This window comes from Gopherus evgoodei, chromosome 10 (assembly GCF_007399415.2).
Source record: "Gopherus evgoodei ecotype Sinaloan lineage chromosome 10, rGopEvg1_v1.p, whole genome shotgun sequence".
In the NCBI taxonomy this organism is placed as follows: domain Eukaryota; kingdom Metazoa; phylum Chordata; order Testudines; family Testudinidae; genus Gopherus; species Gopherus evgoodei.
This window is the reverse complement of record NC_044331.1, coordinates 86,087,636-86,107,262: the sequence shown is the minus strand read 5'-3', so window position 1 is coordinate 86,107,262 and position 19,627 is coordinate 86,087,636. Positions and strand designations below refer to the sequence as shown.

General features: G+C 41.7%; 1 protein-coding gene across 11 annotated transcripts in view; it reads right to left on the bottom strand.

Moving 5' to 3' along the window:
• Positions 1-19,627, bottom strand: part of PDPK1 (3-phosphoinositide dependent protein kinase 1) — a 106,642-nt gene that overhangs the window by 72,772 nt on the left and 14,243 nt on the right. For 3 of the 11 annotated variants that reach the window (XM_030579208.1, XM_030579209.1, XM_030579211.1), the window contains 2 exons: positions 19,478-19,536; positions 19,206-19,273 (listed from right to left, as the gene is read on the bottom strand). The exons of 3 other annotated variants lie outside the window; for them this stretch is intronic. In XM_030579208.1, the coding sequence (XP_030435068.1) occupies positions 19,206-19,273; positions 19,478-19,536 (127 nt within the window). 5 more of the 11 variants (XM_030579210.1, XM_030579213.1, XM_030579218.1 and 2 more) reach the window with 4 other exon arrangements.

Genomic DNA, 19,627 nt, shown 5'->3' with positions numbered 1-19,627 from the left:
GTGGGAAATTGTCTTCAAATACGTATATTTCTATTCTGGTCCTGCAGTGATCTGTTCTTGGCCTTACACGATTTAACAGTTTTATCAATGACCTGCAATAAAAGATAAAATCACCACCAATAAAGTCTGTAGATGACACAGATTGGGGGAGTGCTAAAAAGAGGACAGGTCATTGACAAAGAATGATCTGGACCACTTGGTAAGCTGGGCACAAGCGAATGTGTGTTTTAATATGGGTAAATGTAAATATAAACATCTAGGAACAAAGAATGCAGAGTTTACTTACAGAATGGGGGACCCTATCCTGAGAAGCAGTGACTCTCAAAAAGATTTTGGGATTGTGGTGGATAGTCAGCTGTACATGAGCTTGCAGTGTGATGCGGTGGCCAAAAGGGCTAATGTGATCCCTGGATGAATAGAGAGGAAAGTCTCAAAATCAGAGTAGAGAGGTTATTTTACCTCTGTATTTGACACTGGTGCAGCCACTACTGGTATACTAGGTCCAGTTCTGGGGTTCATACTTCAACAAGTAAGTTGACAAATTGCAGAGTTCAGAGAACAGACAAGGATTAGAAATTCATGTTTTAGTGTGACAGATTCAAAGAGCTCAATCTATTTAGTTTAACAAACTGAAGATTAAGGGGTGACTTGATCACAGATTATAAATACCTACACAGGGAAAAAATATTTGATAATGGGCTCTTCAATCAAGCAGACAACAGTATAACACAATCCAATGGTTGGAAGTAGATGTTAGACGAACTGGAAGTTATGTATAAATTTTAAAAAATGAGGGTAATTAACCACTGGAACTATTTACCAAGAGTAATGGTGGATTCTCCATCACGGGCAATTTTAAAATCAAGACTGGATTTTTTTTCTAAAAGATCTGTTCTAGGAATTATTTTAGGGAAGTTCTACAGTCTGTGTTATATGGGAGCTCAGACTAGATGATCCCAAATGGTCCCTTCTAGACTCAATTTATAAGTGAGGAGGACAGAGGAAACAATCAATTACAAGCATTCTTCATAGCTAATTAGTATGTGTGTGCTTGAAAGATTCCACAACGCATAGCTGCCTTTGCTCCACTGAGTACCTAGCCACCATTGCTTGGGAAAGACAGGAGCATAAGGGGAACCCTTGAAGTAAAGGCACATGAGCATGGGAAGCTGAGCTCTCTTCTGCTCCTCTTTTCACATCATGCCAGTCCCTCAACAATCCTCTGAACCAGTAAATCAATCTCAAATTAGAGGCCAGACCCATCATTACACGTCGACTGATTCTTTCTGGGGCTCACACACACAAACACACACACACAGCAACATCATCCTACAGATGCAGTAGTAGGTCCATAAACTATTTCAATGTCTTCTCTGTGACATGGAGGATATCATTCAATCACCTTTGAATCCATATTTGTGCCACTGTGTGATGATATGTTCATTGGCTTGGATGTCCTCACCGCAGTCGCATGTAGGGGAGTCTTTGGTTTTCCACTTGTCCATCAAGTAGCTGCATCTTCCATGGCATGTTCAGATGCAGCTCAGTGTGGTCCAAAATCTGCGTGGCACATTGAAAACAGGAGAGCGGCTTATTGGGTCAGTATAGTGTGCTTGTTTGAAATTGTAGAGGAGGTCCAGATACTTGGCCATTTCCTGGCCAGATTCAGAGACATGAGGTGTTCATGCATGGTCCATAAGGGTTTTCGCGATTTCAGGTTTTGCTGGGGTAAGTTATCCATAACTTGCTGGATAGGAAGTTCTGGGTAGACTTCAGTGTGTTTTTAAGTTCTCGTGCTGTGGCTATATCTGAACAGATAGCTGGGGGTTCCATGTTAGCTAATTCAGAAAGTCATAGTAGATATGTTGATTTTAAAGTTCCTTGATAATTTGCATGCACAGATTCAGCTGTCTAGCCACAAGTGGGGTACGGTAGCTTCTTTTTTACACCAACGCACAGTACACTCTTTAACTAAGTACACCAGGGCCAAGGCTGATGTTTGTAGCACTGGGATAGCCGTTCCTGATAACTTCTCAATAACGTTGAAGCGAGTCTTTGTTTTAGAGGCTACTTCCTTGAGGCAACCATGAAAGCTCAGTGTGCAGTCAAGAAAGTCTCAAGAATGACAGATGCCCAGTGTTTTGTGTGATTCTATTGTCAAAGGTGGAAAGTACAGACCACGCATTTGCTCATATCTGGTCTCAGCTACCACTTTTGGAAGTACTCCTCCATGATCTTAAGGTCAGATACAAGGTCACTACAAGTTCTTTAAAGCTACGAGCCTGAATTGCAAGTGCCAAATCATCAGCATATGCCAACTTCCATGCTATTGTTTCAGTCATATTGCTTGTGTATACATTGAAGAGTGTTAGCGCAAGGACAGAGCCTTGCAGTAGCCCATTATTCAAAGCATACGAGCTGTTAGTTTGACCTTCAAGGTATATGAGCATCCTTTGGTCGTTAAGCATGATGTTCAGCAGCCTGAGAATAGGGGCCTAGAGGATCACTTTGGCTAGGATCAGTGGCAGGCCAGACTGCCATATGCTGGTGACAGACTGATGAAAGCAGCACTACTGGTCTTGAGTTTTCATTGGAATCCAGCCTCCATGTCTGTAGTGAGGGCCAGGACCTGGCTGCAACAACTTCTGTGCAGTTGAAAACCAGCTTGATCTTTGGTTAGGTTGGCATCAACAGTGGGACTGATTTGATTCAGAATCATATGCTTCATCACTTTGTAGATGGTACTCAAGAGGGAGATTGGCCTATAACTAAGAAGCGTGATCTGCAGGTTTTCCTGGCTTTAGGAGTGCAATGACATTGGCATCTCTCCACAAGCAGATTTCACTGGTCTCTGTGATGTTGGTAAAAAGCTGCATCATCCATTTCTATGCCAGTGGACCCAGGTTATATAGGAACTCGGGATAGATACCATCTTTTCCCGCTGCTTTTCCCAATTTTATGACTGCAATAGCTGAATCAATCGCCTTATTTGTGAATGGTCCAGACCAATGGGACAATAGAACTCATGTGAACATAACCTGATGGAATGGATGATGGACTTGTTTGTGATACTGTTTGTCCCCTGGCTTTTTTGATGTCCACAAAAATTTAGCAGTGATGGCACTTCTTCACTTGTGGCTTAGTGACATGTGTGGGATTTGCATCCCTTAGGTCTTTCAGTTTCAGCAGGTTCCAGGAGGAACTGCTAAACCGTGTGAAGTTTAGACCTTCTAAACATTCAAGCCACCATTTCTGCCTTGTTACATCTAATGACACCAGAAGGGCTTCTCCAATTTCTGAGTCTCTATGCTCCTCATAATTGTGAAGGCACTCTTGGGTCTTTGCAGTCCAGCAAGGAGTGTATGATGGCCTGTGCCCCTAGGGATGTTCTTTGTGGCAGAGATTAATAGCGCAGTAAAACAGTCAAATGTCTTTGGCAGTGGGGGTATGCAGGAGATTACATTGTCCACAGTCATAGTGAAAGTGGCCCAGTCTGTTTTTCTTGAAGTTCCAGGACAGTGCTGGTTTTGAGCAAAGAACTGGGAATTGAATGCCAATATGGATCAGTACTACTCTGTGCTGGCTGAAAAGTGAAATCAGACAATCACTATGCTGTCAAATTAACTCACACAGGAAAATGAGAAGACAAAAATACCTCACTGTCACCAGTGTGTGGACACTTTTCACAAAGCAATCCCTCTATAGTCATCCTCAAAGGAAACCCGCACATTTTCAAAAGATAAGCATGGGAGCTTAAATTTATAACTTTGCTAAACGCTAAATATCTTGGACTGAATAGACACACTGGATTGATGGCTTATTACAACAATCTTTAACCTACTAACACTCACCCTCAACTATCTCCCCCCTCTCGCTCTCCTTTCCTCCCCATTACTGGAGGGGTGTTAATGGGTCACTTCACCTTGAAATGTGCGTTAGCTATTCATGCTAAACAATCTGTTCCACCTTGTACTCAGAGTGTCACAGCTAAATACATTTCCCAGATCTGAAGAAGAGCTCTGTGTAATTTGAGCATTGGACATTTTAGTCACCTGCAATGCTGCAGCCTGAAACAGAGTAAGTGAACTGCTTTGGCACTTACACCCGTCTTCTGAAATGGACAGTTGCCACCATAATTACCTGTGATAGATACACACATGAACGTAAAGTGTTTTATCCAATTGTTGCTTGATGTCACTACAGGACAGAGTTAAGGATTTTTGGTTGCCTTAATTGCATTTACATACATTAACACGTGTGGATTTCTGTTAAGTGTAAGTTCCTTTTAACTCTGAATTTCTGTGAATTTGTAATGCTTCGTTTTGGAATAATTTCACTATGCTTTTTATCCTTTAGTAACTGATACATACTCTCAATCTTAACAGGTTTTTTGGTGTACATGTCTAGGAATATAACTGGAACCCATTTTGCAACTTTAACTACAGGAGAGATGTGTTTTGCTAACAGAAATCCCTCTGTTAAAATATCTAGCTGCTCTTCCAGAAGTTGAGACAAGTCTCTACGTTTCTCTGTCAGATCAGAACTTGCCATTTAAACATCTACTCCTCCTCATGATCTACAGCTTGGATGCCACAGACAATGTTTTTGCCCCATCAGGCACTGGGAGCTCAGTGGTACCAGATAACAGAACAAGGAGTAATGGCCTCAAGTTGCAGTACGGGAGGTTTAGGTTGGATATTAGGAAAAACTTTTTCACTAGGAGGGTGGTGAAGCACTGGAATGGGTTCCCTAGGGAGGTGGTGGAGTCCCCTTCCTTAGCGGTTTTTAAGGTCAGGCTTGACAAAGCCCTGGCTGGTATGATTTAGTTGGGAATTGGTCCTGCTTTGAGCAGGGAGATTGGACTAGATGACCTCCTGAGGTCCCTTTCAGCCCTGATACTCTATAATTCTAACCCAGAATTCCAATGTGTGGTGGAGACTGCAAGAACTGTGGGATAGCTACCACAGTGCAATGCTCCGAAAGTCGACGCTAGCCTCGGTACTGTGGATGCACACCGCCAACTTGATGCGCTTAGTAGCGACATATACAATCGACTATCAAATCGATTTCTAAAAAAATCAGCTTCCATTAAATCGACCAATTTTGTAGTGTAGACATACCCATAGTTGTTGGTTGGACTGTTGTGCCCTTTCTTTCCTCCTCAATCTAGGCAAGCCCTCCATTTTATACCTTCTGCTATTACGAACATCCACTGTTGGTGGACCTCCAAGGGCTTTATAAACATTAATCTTCAAAAATAGCTTTGTGAGGTACTGTCCTCAAGTAAGGAGATAAATTCTGCACCAGTTTCCCTAAGTGATTTTCTGAAGCACACACAGTACCAAATTCTACTCTGTTATACTGATGTAGTTTGAAGTAACTCTTAAATTTCATTGCTCTTTTCACTCTGATCTAAATCTAGACTAATTTTGTTGTAGACAGCAAAGAGAGCTGGGAACAGAACCAAGAATCCCAACTCCAAGTATTCTGTCCTGACCAAAGGAGCAGAATGCTTAGTGCCCACTGAAGGAGTTCAATTGTGCAAGCAGAAGACAATGTGAAAGCTCAGGAGAGGTTTGTAGTATGAACTGAATGAAATATTCAATTATCAAATTTGTTGATGGCAGCACAGAAGCATATGAGACAGTCAACCTAGTGATGGATGGGAAAAAGGGATTGTATTAGAAATGAGAGTTATACTTATCAGCTATTTACTGCATATGCTCAGCTGCCAGCTTCCAAATTACAAAAATCATTAATAATGTAGAGTGTTTTCCACTTTTAAATCCTGTTTCAGTAAAGCAGAACAAATAGTCATATGAAGCCAATATGCTTCTCTATTTTCTGCATATGAACTATACCAAACAGGTAATTAGTGTTAATTAGTACGGTATTTCTTAGCTGTAAAGAGTGTAAAGTTACATTCCTACAATAATTAGACAGCAAACCAAGAGGTTATACCTAGCTCAGATCAAGTAAAATTTCTAAGACAACCTGTCTAACGCCAAGGTGTTCAGAATACTGTACCTTCCCCAAACATGGCTGGAGAGAATTCCCAGAGAGTCTGAGGAATTACAGCAGTTTTTATTTACCATCTGAATAGGAAAAGGAATCAATATAGTTAACAAAATTTGAGGGAAAAAAAGAGAGGACTGTATTATCAAGATGAAGATATGAAAACTGGTGGAATTATGCAGGGTTGCCTAGCATCTAAAGGTTTTCAGTTCTGCATGCATTCGATGAAGTGGGTTGTAGCCCATGAAAGCTTATGCTCAAATAAATTTGTCAGTCTAAGGTGCCACAAGTACTCCTGTTCTTTTTGCGGATATAGACTAACACGGCTGCTACTCTGAAACCTGAGTTCTGACACAGTAACACTTTTTGACAAACAGACAGGAGTTCTTCAAGTGACACTGATGTGAAAACCACTTTCTCAAGCACCTTCAGGGCACGGCAAAGACACCCTGACTAAAAACTGTTTGTACCTTTTTTTCCTTCATAAGAACACTGTGTTTAAGGGACCCTCCACTTACCTGCAGGATTTTAAAATGTTTAAAATGTGAAAGCTACTAAAAAAATTTCTTTCAAACCTGGCTGAGTGTAGATCTCACCAAAACCTAAGAAAACTCTTGGAGTTTTGTGGAATGTACATTACATAAAACCTTACTTTCCGGTTTGACTGGTGGTCTTCTTTTTCCTTTATGTTGCTTTTCCTGGTGAGGGTCATGGCAGTAGCATGGCAAGTAAGGAGGACCAGACCTCCTTTTCCTCCACAACTGGTTCCAGCTCCTCCTGGGGGATTTCCCCCAGTGTTCCCAGGCCAGCCCAAAGATATAATCCCTTCAGGGTGTCATGGGTCAGCCTCGGGGCCTCCGCCAAGTGGGACATGCCCAGTACAAGTTCTAATAGAAGCCTCCTGGGGGCATCCTTATGAAGTGCCCACACCACCTCAACTGGCTCCTCTTGATCCGGAGGATTAGCGGCTCTACTCCGAGGCCCTCCCATATAGCAAGCTCCTCACCCTATCGTGAATAGTAAGCCCAGCCACTCTGCGGAGAAACCTCATTTGTGCCACTTGTACCCACAAACTCGTCCTTTTAGTCATTAGTCAAAATTCATGATCATAGAAGAGGATGGGACATAGAGTTACCTGTAAACAGAGAGCTTCATCAGAGAACTCATGGATCAGTACAGCACCCACATCACTGCCACACCAGTCTGTCAGTTGATCTCATGTTCCCGCTTGCCATCACTCGTGAACAAGATCCCTAGATACTTGAACTTGTCCACTAAGGGCTGCTGCTCCCCTATCACTTGGAGAGAGCAGTTCACTTTCTTCCAAGCAAAGACCATGACCTCTGATTTGGAAGTGCTGATTCTTGTCCCAGCCGCTTCACACACTGCAGCAAAACGTTAGAGTGCATGCTGGAAATCACAGTTTGAAGAAGCAAGGACAACAGCAGAGTCTCCCCATACTAGATGCACTCCACAGCTCAGTTGTGCCTTGATATCCAGTTCATGAAAATCATGAACAGATGTGGGGATAAGATACACCCTTGGTGGAGTCCAATGCCTACCCTGAACAAACATGATTTAATACCAAGAATACAAATGCAACTCTCACTCCGAGAATAGAGGGACCGGATAGGACACAGAAGTGGCACCAGCACCTCATACTCCCACAGACTTCCCACAAGACATCTCTGAGAACGTAGTCATATGCCTTCTCCAGGTCTACAAAACAAAAACAGACTGGATTAGCAAACTCCTACAACCCCTCAAGTATCTATGAGATAGCAAATGTCCATTGTTCAACGGTCAGGACGGAATCTGCATTGTCCCTCCTGAATCTGAGGTTCAACCTCCTCTCCAGCACCTTGGCATAGGCTTTGCTAGGGAGGCTGAGGAGTGTGATCCCCCTACAGTTGGAAGGCATCCTCTAGTCGCCTCTCTTAAAGACTAGGACCACCATCTTGGTTTGCCAGTCCAGAGGTACTGCACCCGCCTTCCATGCAACATTGAAGATGCATGTTAACCACCACACCCCAACGTTGTCCAGTGCTTTCAACATCTCCAAGCAAATCTCACCCACCCCTGCTGCCTTCCCACTATGAAGGCACTTTACCACCCTATTGACCTCAGCAACAGAAACAGATCTGATCTCACAGAGGTTTCCGATGCTGCCTCCTGGAAGCGGAGCATGTCCATCAGTTCTTCAAAGTTTGAGTTCCTCAAAGTGCTCCTTCCACCTCTCAGCAATCTCCTCAGTTGAGGTCAGCGTTTCACCACCCTTACTGACTACTGCCTGGGCAACATCCTGCTGACCCTCCTAAGACAACAAATGGTTTAGCAGAACACCTTTGAAGCTGTCTGATAGTCATTCTCCATGGTCTCTCCAAACTTCTCCCAAGCCCGGGCTTTCACTTCAGTAACCACAGCCCTCTTAGCTAGCAGGTATCTTTGAGCTGTATCAGGAGTCCGGTTCACGAGCATTGCTCAGAAGGCCGCCTTCACTGCCTTGACAGCTTCCCTCACCATTGGAGTCCACCAGCAGATCCTAGGGTTGCCACCACGACAGCGACCAACTACCTTCAGGCCACAGCTGTTTGTGGCTGCCTCAATGACTGAGGCCCTGAACATGGTCGACTCAGATTCAATGTCCAAAATCTCACCCAGAATGCAGGAGAAGTTCTTCCAGAGGTGAGAACTGAAGTCTTTCCACACAGGGTCCTCCACTGATGTTCCAGGAGACTCACACTGATCATTTGGGCCTCCTATCTATCCAGCTGGCATCCCATTCATCGGATCCAACTCACCACCAAGTGGCAATCGGGTTGCCAGCTCTGCCTCTCTCCACCTGACTTTTCAGAGCATATGGGCTTAGGTCTGATGAGACAACTATGAAGTTGATCTTCGGCCCAAGGTGCTCTGGTACGAAGTACATTTATGAGCAACCTTGTGTTTGAACATTGTATTAGTTATGTACAATCTATGACTAGCACAGACCTGGGAGGCCATTCCTCCCAATCAATCCCCTCCAGATATCTCCATCATTCCCTACATGAGTGTTGAAGTCCCCCAGTAGAAACTACAAGGTCAGTCGGTGGCACTCAGTGAGATTGGTGCTCAATAGTCTCCAGAACAGCAGTATCCTATAGATAGACTCAGACTCAAGGACTGGAAGGGACCTCGAGAGGTCGAGTCCAGTCCCCTACCATTTAAATTAAATTTTACAATATAGACACTCACTTACAAATGTAATTTATTTAAGCTTATGCATTGCAATAACGCTTTGCTGTAATTCCTCTGACTCTAGGAATTCTCTCCAGCCATGTTTGGAGAAGGTACAGTATTCTGAACACCTTGGCGCTAGACAGGTGGTCTTAGAAATTTTATTTGATCTGAGTTTTGTACAACCTCTTGGTTTGCAATCTAATTATTGTAGGAATGTAACTTTATGCTGCAACAACAGCTAAATCACAGAATCATGAAAGTGTAGGGATGGAATGGACCTCGAGCAGTTACACAGACCAACCCTGACAGATGTCCGTCTAACCTGTTCTTAGAAATCTCCAATGACAGGGATAACTATGGAAGAACATTTTTCCTTGTAGCTAACCTAAATCTCCCCTGCTGCAAATTAAGCCAAATAATTCTTGTCCCAGACTTGGTGGGCGTGGAGAACAATTGATGACCGACATCCTGTCACCATCCTCTTTATAACAACCTTTTGCATATTTGAAGACTATGCTGTGTACCGCCCCCCCACTCCCACCCCGGCTTCTTTTCTCTAGACTAAACATGCCCAATTCTTTCAACCTTTCCTCACAGGTCATGTTTTCAAATCCTCTTATTTTTGTTGCTCTACTCTGGACTCTTTCCAGTTTGTCCAAATCTTTAAGTGTGATGTAAAACTGGACACCACTCCAGTTGAGCATTTACCAGTGAGCGGAGCAATTACTGCCCATGTCTTACACAGGACATGACTTAATACATCCCAAAATGACATTTGCCTTTTTCATACAACAGTGTCATTCTTTTGACTCAGCTTCAATTTGAGATTCACTATAACCCCTAGGGCTTTTATTGTAGTAATGCTGCCTACCCAGTTGTTTTGTATTTGTGCAGTTGATTTTTTCTTAGATAGTATTTTGCACGTATCTTTATTGATTTTCATTGTACTGATTTCAGACCAATTGTCCAATTTATCAAGATCATTTTGAATTCTAATCTTGTCTTCCAAAGTGCTTGCAATCCTTCCTGGCTTGAAGTCATTTGCAAATTTTGCAAGCACATACTACACTCAATTTCCCAAGTCATTAACAAAAATATTGACTAGTACTGGACAAAGGAAAACCCCTTTGGGACATCACCTGATACGTCCTTCCCAGTTTGAAAACAAAACAGTTGATAACTAATTTTGAAGTATGTTTTTTCAACCAATTGTGCCCTCATTTCATCTAGATCATATTTCTCTACTTTGTTTATGAAAAGTATCGTGCAGGACAGTACCAAAAGCCTTACTAAAGTTAAGATCAATGAAGTCTATTGCTTCCCCTCACCCACTAAGCCAGTTACCCTATCAATGAAGGAAATTAGATGTTTCACAATCGTATGGCTAACAAAAAACAAAAGTATGCACATGTTTAGAAGTAATGCGCTCCACCACTATTGCCAATGTTTTAACACCATACCCGTGGGATCTGCCCCAATAAGTGCACAGGTATTACCATATGCTAGATAATAAAAGTCAGGCTCAAAAGAGATTTGTGAGTCCCCCACATCTAAGTATTTACATGCCCCTGCACCATCATCACAGTATCTGATCTCCAAAGAACATCACAGGGCCAGCAAATCAAATAATTGGGACAGGAAAAAAACACTTCAATTATCCATCCCCAAACATCTTATTTACAATCCCCATGTCCTTAAAAATATGTAGTCTGAACTTCTAAGGCTATGTCTACACTAGAGTGCTTACAGCTACACCAGTGTAAGAAGTCTCGTGTAGCCACTAACAATGGGAGAGAGCTCTCCTGTCAACATAATTAATCCACCTTCAACGATCGGCAGTTGCAGTTCTCCCACTAACATAGCACTGTGCACACTAGCACTTATGATGGGTGTAACTTATATCACTTAGAGGGGTGGAATATTCACCTGAGGCTATGTCTACACTAGCACTTTTGTCGGTCAGGGGTGTGGGGGAAAAAACCAAAACATATCCCCGACAGACAAAAGTTTCATCGACAAAAACAATAGTATGGATAGTGCTATGTCAGAGGGAGACTCTCCCCCATCAACAGCTACCACCACTCACTGAGGGTGGTTTAATTATGCTGGCAGGAGAACTCTCTCCTGTTGGCATAGAGTGGCTACACAGGAGACCTTACAGCGACACAGCTGCAGTGGTACAGTTGTACTACTGTAAGGTCCATAGTGCAGATATAGCCTAAGACTAAGAGTGACTGTTTAATTAAAAAGAAACAAAAAGCTGGGAAATTGGTTTAAGGATCATTAATGTAGTCACACTCTTCACAAGCCGTAATTTTACCCAGTTTAGCTCTAAAGATCCCTCCTGTACACTGCAGATCACCAAATCAACCCTGAATTTTCTGCAAAACTTGAAACCCTTTGGCCTGCCAATGCCTGAGCACTCATTCCAGACATAGCAGCTCTTAAGTTGTCAAACGAAACATTAGCTTGACTGATACATGCCTCAATGATATCTACAACAGCACAGACTCTCACATATAACCAGAAGGAATTCAACTCAAGAATGCAGTCTTGTCAGGGCTTTACTTTAAGAATCGCCTCATACCTGTGGATCAAAATGTCAAAGTGGTATCTCCTATGAAATAACCTGAACTTTAAGTTTACTTCAAACTACTAGAGCCTTAGAGAAAATCAGTCATTCTTGTGAATGAATAGTGTTGCATATTTTGAACAAAACAGTAGCTTTGTACAGCTGTGCAACAAACATAAATTGAAGCCTGTAAGTCACACAGATTAATTTTCTAAACTACAATGACATATATAAGGAAAAATTAAATGAAGTGCAAAAACTTATGAAAATATACACACGGGACAAATTTCTACATTTTCTGGCTATGGAGTGATTATTTTATCCTTTTAAGCTATTCATGGAAAACCCCCCCCCACACTTTTCAGTGGTATTTCTTTTCAAAAGGTAGTTTGGGAGGGAGGGGCAGGGGCAGGTGTCAGAAAAAGATGAGAACAGCAGGAGCGGAGTAGTACACTTCCATCCAGGTTTTGTTTTTTAATCCAGCCCCTGCCTAGTAGTCTTTTCTCACAGAAGGAAAGTTCCAATATTTAAATTCCAAATATGGTCACAAAGAGATATCCTAATGCCAAAACAAAGTAATAGCCAAATATAGCACTCAAAGGAACAGAGACAAAAAAAAGTCTACTGAACTCTGACTTTTGTAATCTAGATAGGAAAAATAGTCAGAAAAACTGCTAGATCATTTTAGCTACTTTGACATCCAATTCCCAAAACTATAACTGTGAGCACAGCTCATTCTCAAGTTGGCTTTCCTGTCAGTGACATACTGCCATTAGTTTGTCACACTTGCTGTAGATGGTTGTGGCTGTGCAACCAAGCAGAGAACGCAGTGCAGGCAACATGAAAGTATTGCCGAACCTTTCTGAAATTAAAACCTGGCTGCACTGCATTGGAAATATTTTTCTATAAACAAACACTGCTCTAGGTTTAAACATTGTTTTAAACTCAGTGGGGAGAGTTCCTCAAAGCCAGTTAGCAAAACAATGCATAACTTATTGTGAAGCATAGTACACACACCTCACAAATTTGGTATCACAATCTTTCCCTTTGAAGCTTAAAATTGATTTTGCATTCTTACAGAAGTGGAGATTTTCCATTTCACAGGTTTCACAGAAAATGCCCCATTTCTACAGGGTTCAAAACAATTTTCTGGATTTAAGTAGGAAGGCTCTTTGGAAGGGAATCCAACCTGCACTCAGGCACATGTTTGGGTTTAAATGATTCCATTCCAAAACGTAGATTTTAAAACAACAATTCACCAATTTAGTATTCTACAAAGTACAAGAATTCTCCCTTCACCGCCACCCCCTGCCCAGTTAAACAAGTTCACTTTTTGAGATAAACATTCAACACACAAAATATAACTATAGCTAGGAAACATTCTTGGTCTGTTCACTAACACAGTAGCATTACGGAAAGGAATGATAAACACAGATGTTTTCTAGACTACAGAGACTATACCATGTCTGTTTTTCAGGAAGTGCAGGCTGTGCCTCACCCGTATCTGAGGGCTTGAAGAAAGCTCTACTCGTTCATGGCAAACAGGTGGCATTTGTGTGAGGCCCATCAACTTCTCAGAATACAATCTGTCTTTACTAAGTAGATGTGTAATCATTAAAGCTGTATGCCACCTTCCAAATGCGAACCAAGAACTATAAAAAGCAAGGAAAGTTACTTAACTGTAAAGTAACTAGATTTCTTCAAGATGTATTGTCTACTCCACATGCATGTTTAATTTATGGGGTGCATGCACCCCAGATAAGTTTTTTGGACACCAGTGTCCCTTCTGGCTGCTCATGCACCCCTAAATGTCCTCACCCTATGACAAGGGAATAAAAGGGCAGAGTGTGCCAGTCACCACTTAGTTTTCTTCCCACCACAAAGTTTTGGTAGGACGCTGAGGTAGAGGGGGATGGAAGGCAGGTTGCGGAATGTGCATATGGACAACACATCTCAGGCTATGTCTACACTAGAGAGATCACAGCAGCACAGCTGTACTGATGCCACTCTATGCCAACAGGAGAAAGCTCTCCCATTGACACAATTAATCCATGCCCAATGAGGAGCAGTAGCTACATCGGCAGGACATAGTGCTGTGCACATTACCACTTATAACGACGTAACTTATGTCGTTCAGGGGAGTGGTAGTGTAGACATGGCCTCAGAGAGGCCAGTTACTGTACAGTTAAGTAACTTTCCTCTCTTTTGACTGTCCATCTGCATATTCAATGTTTGGTGATTTCCAAGCAGTGTAATGGAGGTGGGAGCTTGGAGTCATTTTCAACATATTCTTCCCTGAATGCAGCATCTGATCTGGAAGCTTCATGGACACCAAAATGCTTTGTATATGCATGAATAGATCTCCAGGGGGCTACTTTACATGTCTACTATGGAAACATTTCTCAGTGCTGCAGAGGCTCCCAGCGCTCTCATGGAATGAGCTCTGAGAGAAACTGGAGGTCTCCTTCGGTCACTTCATAACAGGCTTTCACACAATTCAGTGTCTGTCTAGACAGCCTCTGAACTTCAACTTGCATATTAATGTGTTGAGCCTTCTTATGCACAAGGAGGTCTGCCATCCTTTATCTTCCCCCCTCTCTTCAAGTAGTATTTTCTGTAGAACCCCTTCCACTGGTATTGAGGAACTGTCCCTTTCTTTCTCTTCAAGTGAATGAAATGACAGGACTTCTTGGTGTTATAGGTCATTGTGAGATTGGTCCCTGACAAGGAAGCGGGAAGTAGGGTGGAGAGTATGGAACTGGACAGAATATTCCATCATAATAGGGTCCAAAACTGAGGTCCAAGAGTAGCTCCAGAATCCTTCAATGTAAAAAGAGCATAATTTATCTTAGAACTAAATAACATGGACCTTTTAAATGGCAAGTCCTTTACAACGGATTGAGCCTCTTAAGGAAGTCAGAGCCCTGAAGTAGAGAGAGCTTCTCATCACCCCACTGCAACTTGATCTAAACTCCATACTAGCCAATGAATACAATTTACAGACAAATATAACCAATCATTTAGGTTCATGTTCCTTCAGTGTGGTCTTATTTTGCTGACAACTTCTCATTAGCTGCCATCACTACTAACAAAGGTGGTACAGGACACATATAAAAGAATTTAGCCTCCCTTGAGGGAACTTGCTATTTCTTGTTCACCTTCTGGGAGACAGAGGCTGCTGGGCCTGGGACCTGCCAAATAACTTCTGCTTGGATCTATAATAGCTTTGTTAACACCACACTATTTTGCCAGATCTGAGAGATTGTAAGATGTCAACAAGCCTGTGGGTAGGTTCCTGGATCTCTTCCAAGGGAATCTGTTAAGAGTCCAACACTCTTAAGCAGGTCCTGATACTCCTTAAAGTTATCTAGTTATAATAGACAGAACAATAGCCTCAAAGGATGACAAGGAAATAAATCCACAGTGAGGTGGCATTTTCTTGGGAAAGTCACCAGGTGTAGACTGGGTAATTGATGCTGTAGAGTGAAAGCCCTTATGGGGCCAAGGCTTGTCAGGAGTAATTCTGTTCCAAAGAGGCTTCTGAACCCCCAAAAAACCATGCTGGCATAGTTCGGTAAGAGCCTAGTAGCCCTGGGGTAGGGAACCAGGGTCTGTGCCCAAAGCACTAGTCTGCATAAAATCTGCCCCTGGAAGAGTCTCTAGATTCTTTGTCTAAGGCACATAATACCAGAAGAAACATCCTTAAGGAATAAATGCACGAGTGACCCACACTATCATCAGAAGTCATCAAAAACAATGCTATGTCAATTGGAGGGGCAATGAATTGCTGAAGGCAGGGGAGAAGGGGAGAGAAGGTATTCAGTAACAGGTGAGAGACAGGCCCAGTACTACCTGAGTCAGTGGTAGTGTGATTCTGGCTCCTGAGAGATTCTCAGATCTGTTAATACCATATATGTCATTGGTACTGAACAGTGCTGAGAGGTCAACAGTGGAGCTAGGGTAGAGGCAGCTAGAGTCAACAGTGCTGATATAACCAGTGCCAAAGTACTCCATGTCAGAGGCTTGACAACACTTTAGTTATTCTAAATCTCCTATTTAAAATTTGGTCTTGTTCACAGAGTATCTCATACTGACCACCACTATTATTGAATTGTTTTCCTATGTTTAAAAGGTAGTTTTTTTTTTTTAACTACTGCCCAATAGAAGAAATGGTTTACTTATCAATACAATATACTACATGTCTGTAAGCTAATAAAGTTCAAAATAATGGAACTATTTGGGAAGCCAGGGAAGTTAGGGGGAAACACATCAAATGTATATGACAGTGCCATTCTCATAAATCACTATTAACAGGCTTCCTTCTATTTTTCTTTTAAATCCAGTATGGAACGTGTGTTTACATGGTTCTGTTTCACCTTCCATGCACTAACCTCTAACAATTGCTGAACAGAAATAGTATCTCAAATAGGAAAAACACCACAACTTATCTGGATGCAAATTAAAGACTCACTAGGTATCATCCTGTTATTCCAGGGGTTGGCAACCTTTCAGAAGTGGTGTGCTGAATCTTCATTTATTCACTATAATTTAAGGTTTTGTGCGCCAGTAATACATTTTAATGTGTTGAGAAGGTCTAAGTCTATAATATGTAACTAAACTATTGTTGTATGTAAAGTAAGTAAGGTTTTAAAAATGTGTAGGAAGCTTAATTTAAAATTAAATTAAAATGCAGAGCCCCCCCGAATCAGTGGCCAGGACCTATGCAGTGCGAGTGCCACTGAAAATCAGCTCGCGTGCCGAAGGCACCACGCATGCCATAGGTTGCCTACCCTGTGTTATTTCTTTTACACCCATAGGTTATATGAACAGTAAATACCATAGCTACTGGAATCTGACAATTCAAATAAAAGGTGAACTGGAAGAGAAAGGCCAATTCCTAGGAGAGCAAAACTAGCTAATTATGCATCTCTTTTTTTGGACTTTTGTCTACACTAGAGCATTCTGGCCATTCCAATACATCTGAAACCCTCAGTCACATCTGGTATGCAACACATGTTCATATACAAGTGCCTGCATTAATGCAGCCTTGTTCAAAGCAAGTCCAACTACTGTGGCTGTGTTTACATTAGCCCTTCCCTGTGCCAAATTTCCCAGCAGGGAGGGAAAGGGTGCCTACCATTTGATAACAGAGTTCACAATCTGTTACTATTACCGAGTCCTGATATGCATTAAACAAGCATATAGTAACAACGAATATGAAGCTTTCTCCCACTCCATCCCCATCAGACCAGGAGGAGTCTCCTTCAAAGGTGGCCTTTGCTATCATTATCATTGTCAATATTTTAGGATTAGACTATTGCAGTGAAGCTTCCCATGGGGCTATACCAAAATGATGCAACAGCCAACATGAAATTCAATAAATATATTTCAGGATGGGAATATAATGCCAATCAACAAGTTTTATAAGAAACAGGTCCTGTCAAATGAACTGGATATCATTTTTTGGTATAACAAATCTGGTTATTAAAGGTCTACATTATGTCAACGCAGTTACATCTACAAGGCAATTGACTTACTACTGCACAACATTCTAATTAGAGTTAACATCAATCAACATAGCAATTACTAAATAGATAAGATGGCTAAAATCTCAAAGGGAAATCAAACAGCGATGTTACTAGCAGACTCCCACAGGGATTCATTCTCATCTAAAAGCTATAAAAGTTTTATCAGTGACTGGCACAAAAGATCATTGCGGATAAAGACTGGTGAAATGGCTAGTAACAATATGGGCAGGTCACTTATAGAGAGCAATCTGGATTGCTTGGCAAACTGGGAGCAAGTACATGGTTTAATACGGCCAAAAGTAAAGTCCTAGATCTAGGAACAGAAAATATATCTCACATTACAAAAAATGTATGGACTGTATCCTGCAAACCCATGTCTCCGAAAAGAATTTAGGGGTCATGGTGGAAACGTGGCTGACTAAGTGGATTAGTGAGATTCCTGAATGTATGAACAGAGGATCTTCAAGTAGGAGTAGGCAAGTTTATCGCCACTGTATATAGCACTGTGGACATCACTCCTGGAATATTGGTGCTGACTTCCAAAAGGAGGTAAACTACAGAAGGTTTAGAGCAAAACCACAAGAAATATATGAAAACTGGAAAACATGTCTTACAATGAGGCTTGAGATCAATCTATTGTGCTTATCAAATAGAAGCTTACATATCACAAACTATGTAGCTTCTCAATAATATATTTGATAGTACAGGGCTCCAATATAACAAAGGCACAACAGGATTATGCTTTAGTTAAAACACAAATCACTGTTTGATACAGGATTTACTGATGTAATTTTATGGCCTGTGTTATGAAGGAGGTCAGAATAAAAAATGATTTGTCCTTTTTAGCTATAGCATATATTAATTTGTTAAATGAACCCAGAAACTAAAGCTGTGTAAAACATGGCAGCTTGTTTACCAAGTAGTGTGGCTCATTGGAGCACAGACCATCAGTGCTCTGGCATTTGTATTGGCTGCCTTTTCATTTCCAGGTGGAGTTTAAGGTACTGTTTTGGACCTATTAAATCATAAACATTTTGGGATTTGCATACTTGAGACTGCCCTTCTTCCTCTGCCATGTTGCCATCACACCACCTGCAGACGTATTTGAGCCAAAGTCCTCTCAATACAAAAAAAAAAGAAGCTGCTGGTAGATCTTTCTCCATAAGGGGTACTCAAACTTTGGAGATTTCCTCCTCTGCTTTGTCCAAATTAATCTGTTGACTGTCAGGGCACAATGTAGGGCCTCATCTATTTACCCGGGCACTTGGGAAGGGAGAGGTTTGATAAGGACTACCATTTCAGGATGAGAAGGGGTATTTGTTTTTGTTGATTAGTTATTTTCTGGTTTGGGGTGAGAAGCTGTCTTTTTTATTACACAACTGAGTTTAATGCATGATAAAGGCACTTAGAGTGAGATAAAATATACCAAAATAATCCTATACTGAAAAAACAAAAAAAAAGTAGTCCTCCCAGGACAATCCCACAATGATCCTGCATGCTACTTCAGTGGCAGCTGTGACAGATCAGATCATTGGTTCTGTCATGTATTAAGACACTAACCCACCAGATTATAGGCTCAGCAATAGCTAAAGTAATATTCAACAGAAATCAAATGCTCCAAAGCCCCCAAACTCCTGGTGAGGGTAGGCCTCAGAGGTGCTTTTGCTGTTCTCCATTCTATCTGGTCGCTTCCATCCCCCACGCTCTAATCCCTACACACAATGGATGCAAATGAAGTGAAAAAATAAAACTTTATCATCATTATTTATAAGTAAAACATTCTAACTTTTGCATCCCACAGGTATTCACTTGCAAAATTCACAAGGTGAAAGATCTAAGACAAACACAGACAACTCCTTCCCAAAGCATACGGATTTCACTGGGAGATGCCACAAAAATCCAAAAGCTTCCTCAGAATCATCTTCTACACTATTTACATCTGAAAGAGAACACAGAAAGGGATCAATTACTAGCAGCACAGCAAGGCTACCCTCTTGATCCCCATTATCACAACACAAATATACACATGTCCACAAGGCGATTCAGTACCTCCCCATCATCACACCCTGTGCTGCAGAGAAATATAGCCCTTGAGGGACCACAATATGTTCCAGAAGAAGAAAGGACTTGTTATGCCACTCACCAGGGCTCAAGATGGATGTTCTCCTCATGTATACGGACCCGGACCACTCCCATCTGACACTTAAGGGGGAAATCCAAGAAAAGGAAACATTTTAAATAGAAAACAGAAAAAAGAAACATATGGCAACAGTAACTAAAAATAACTAATTCA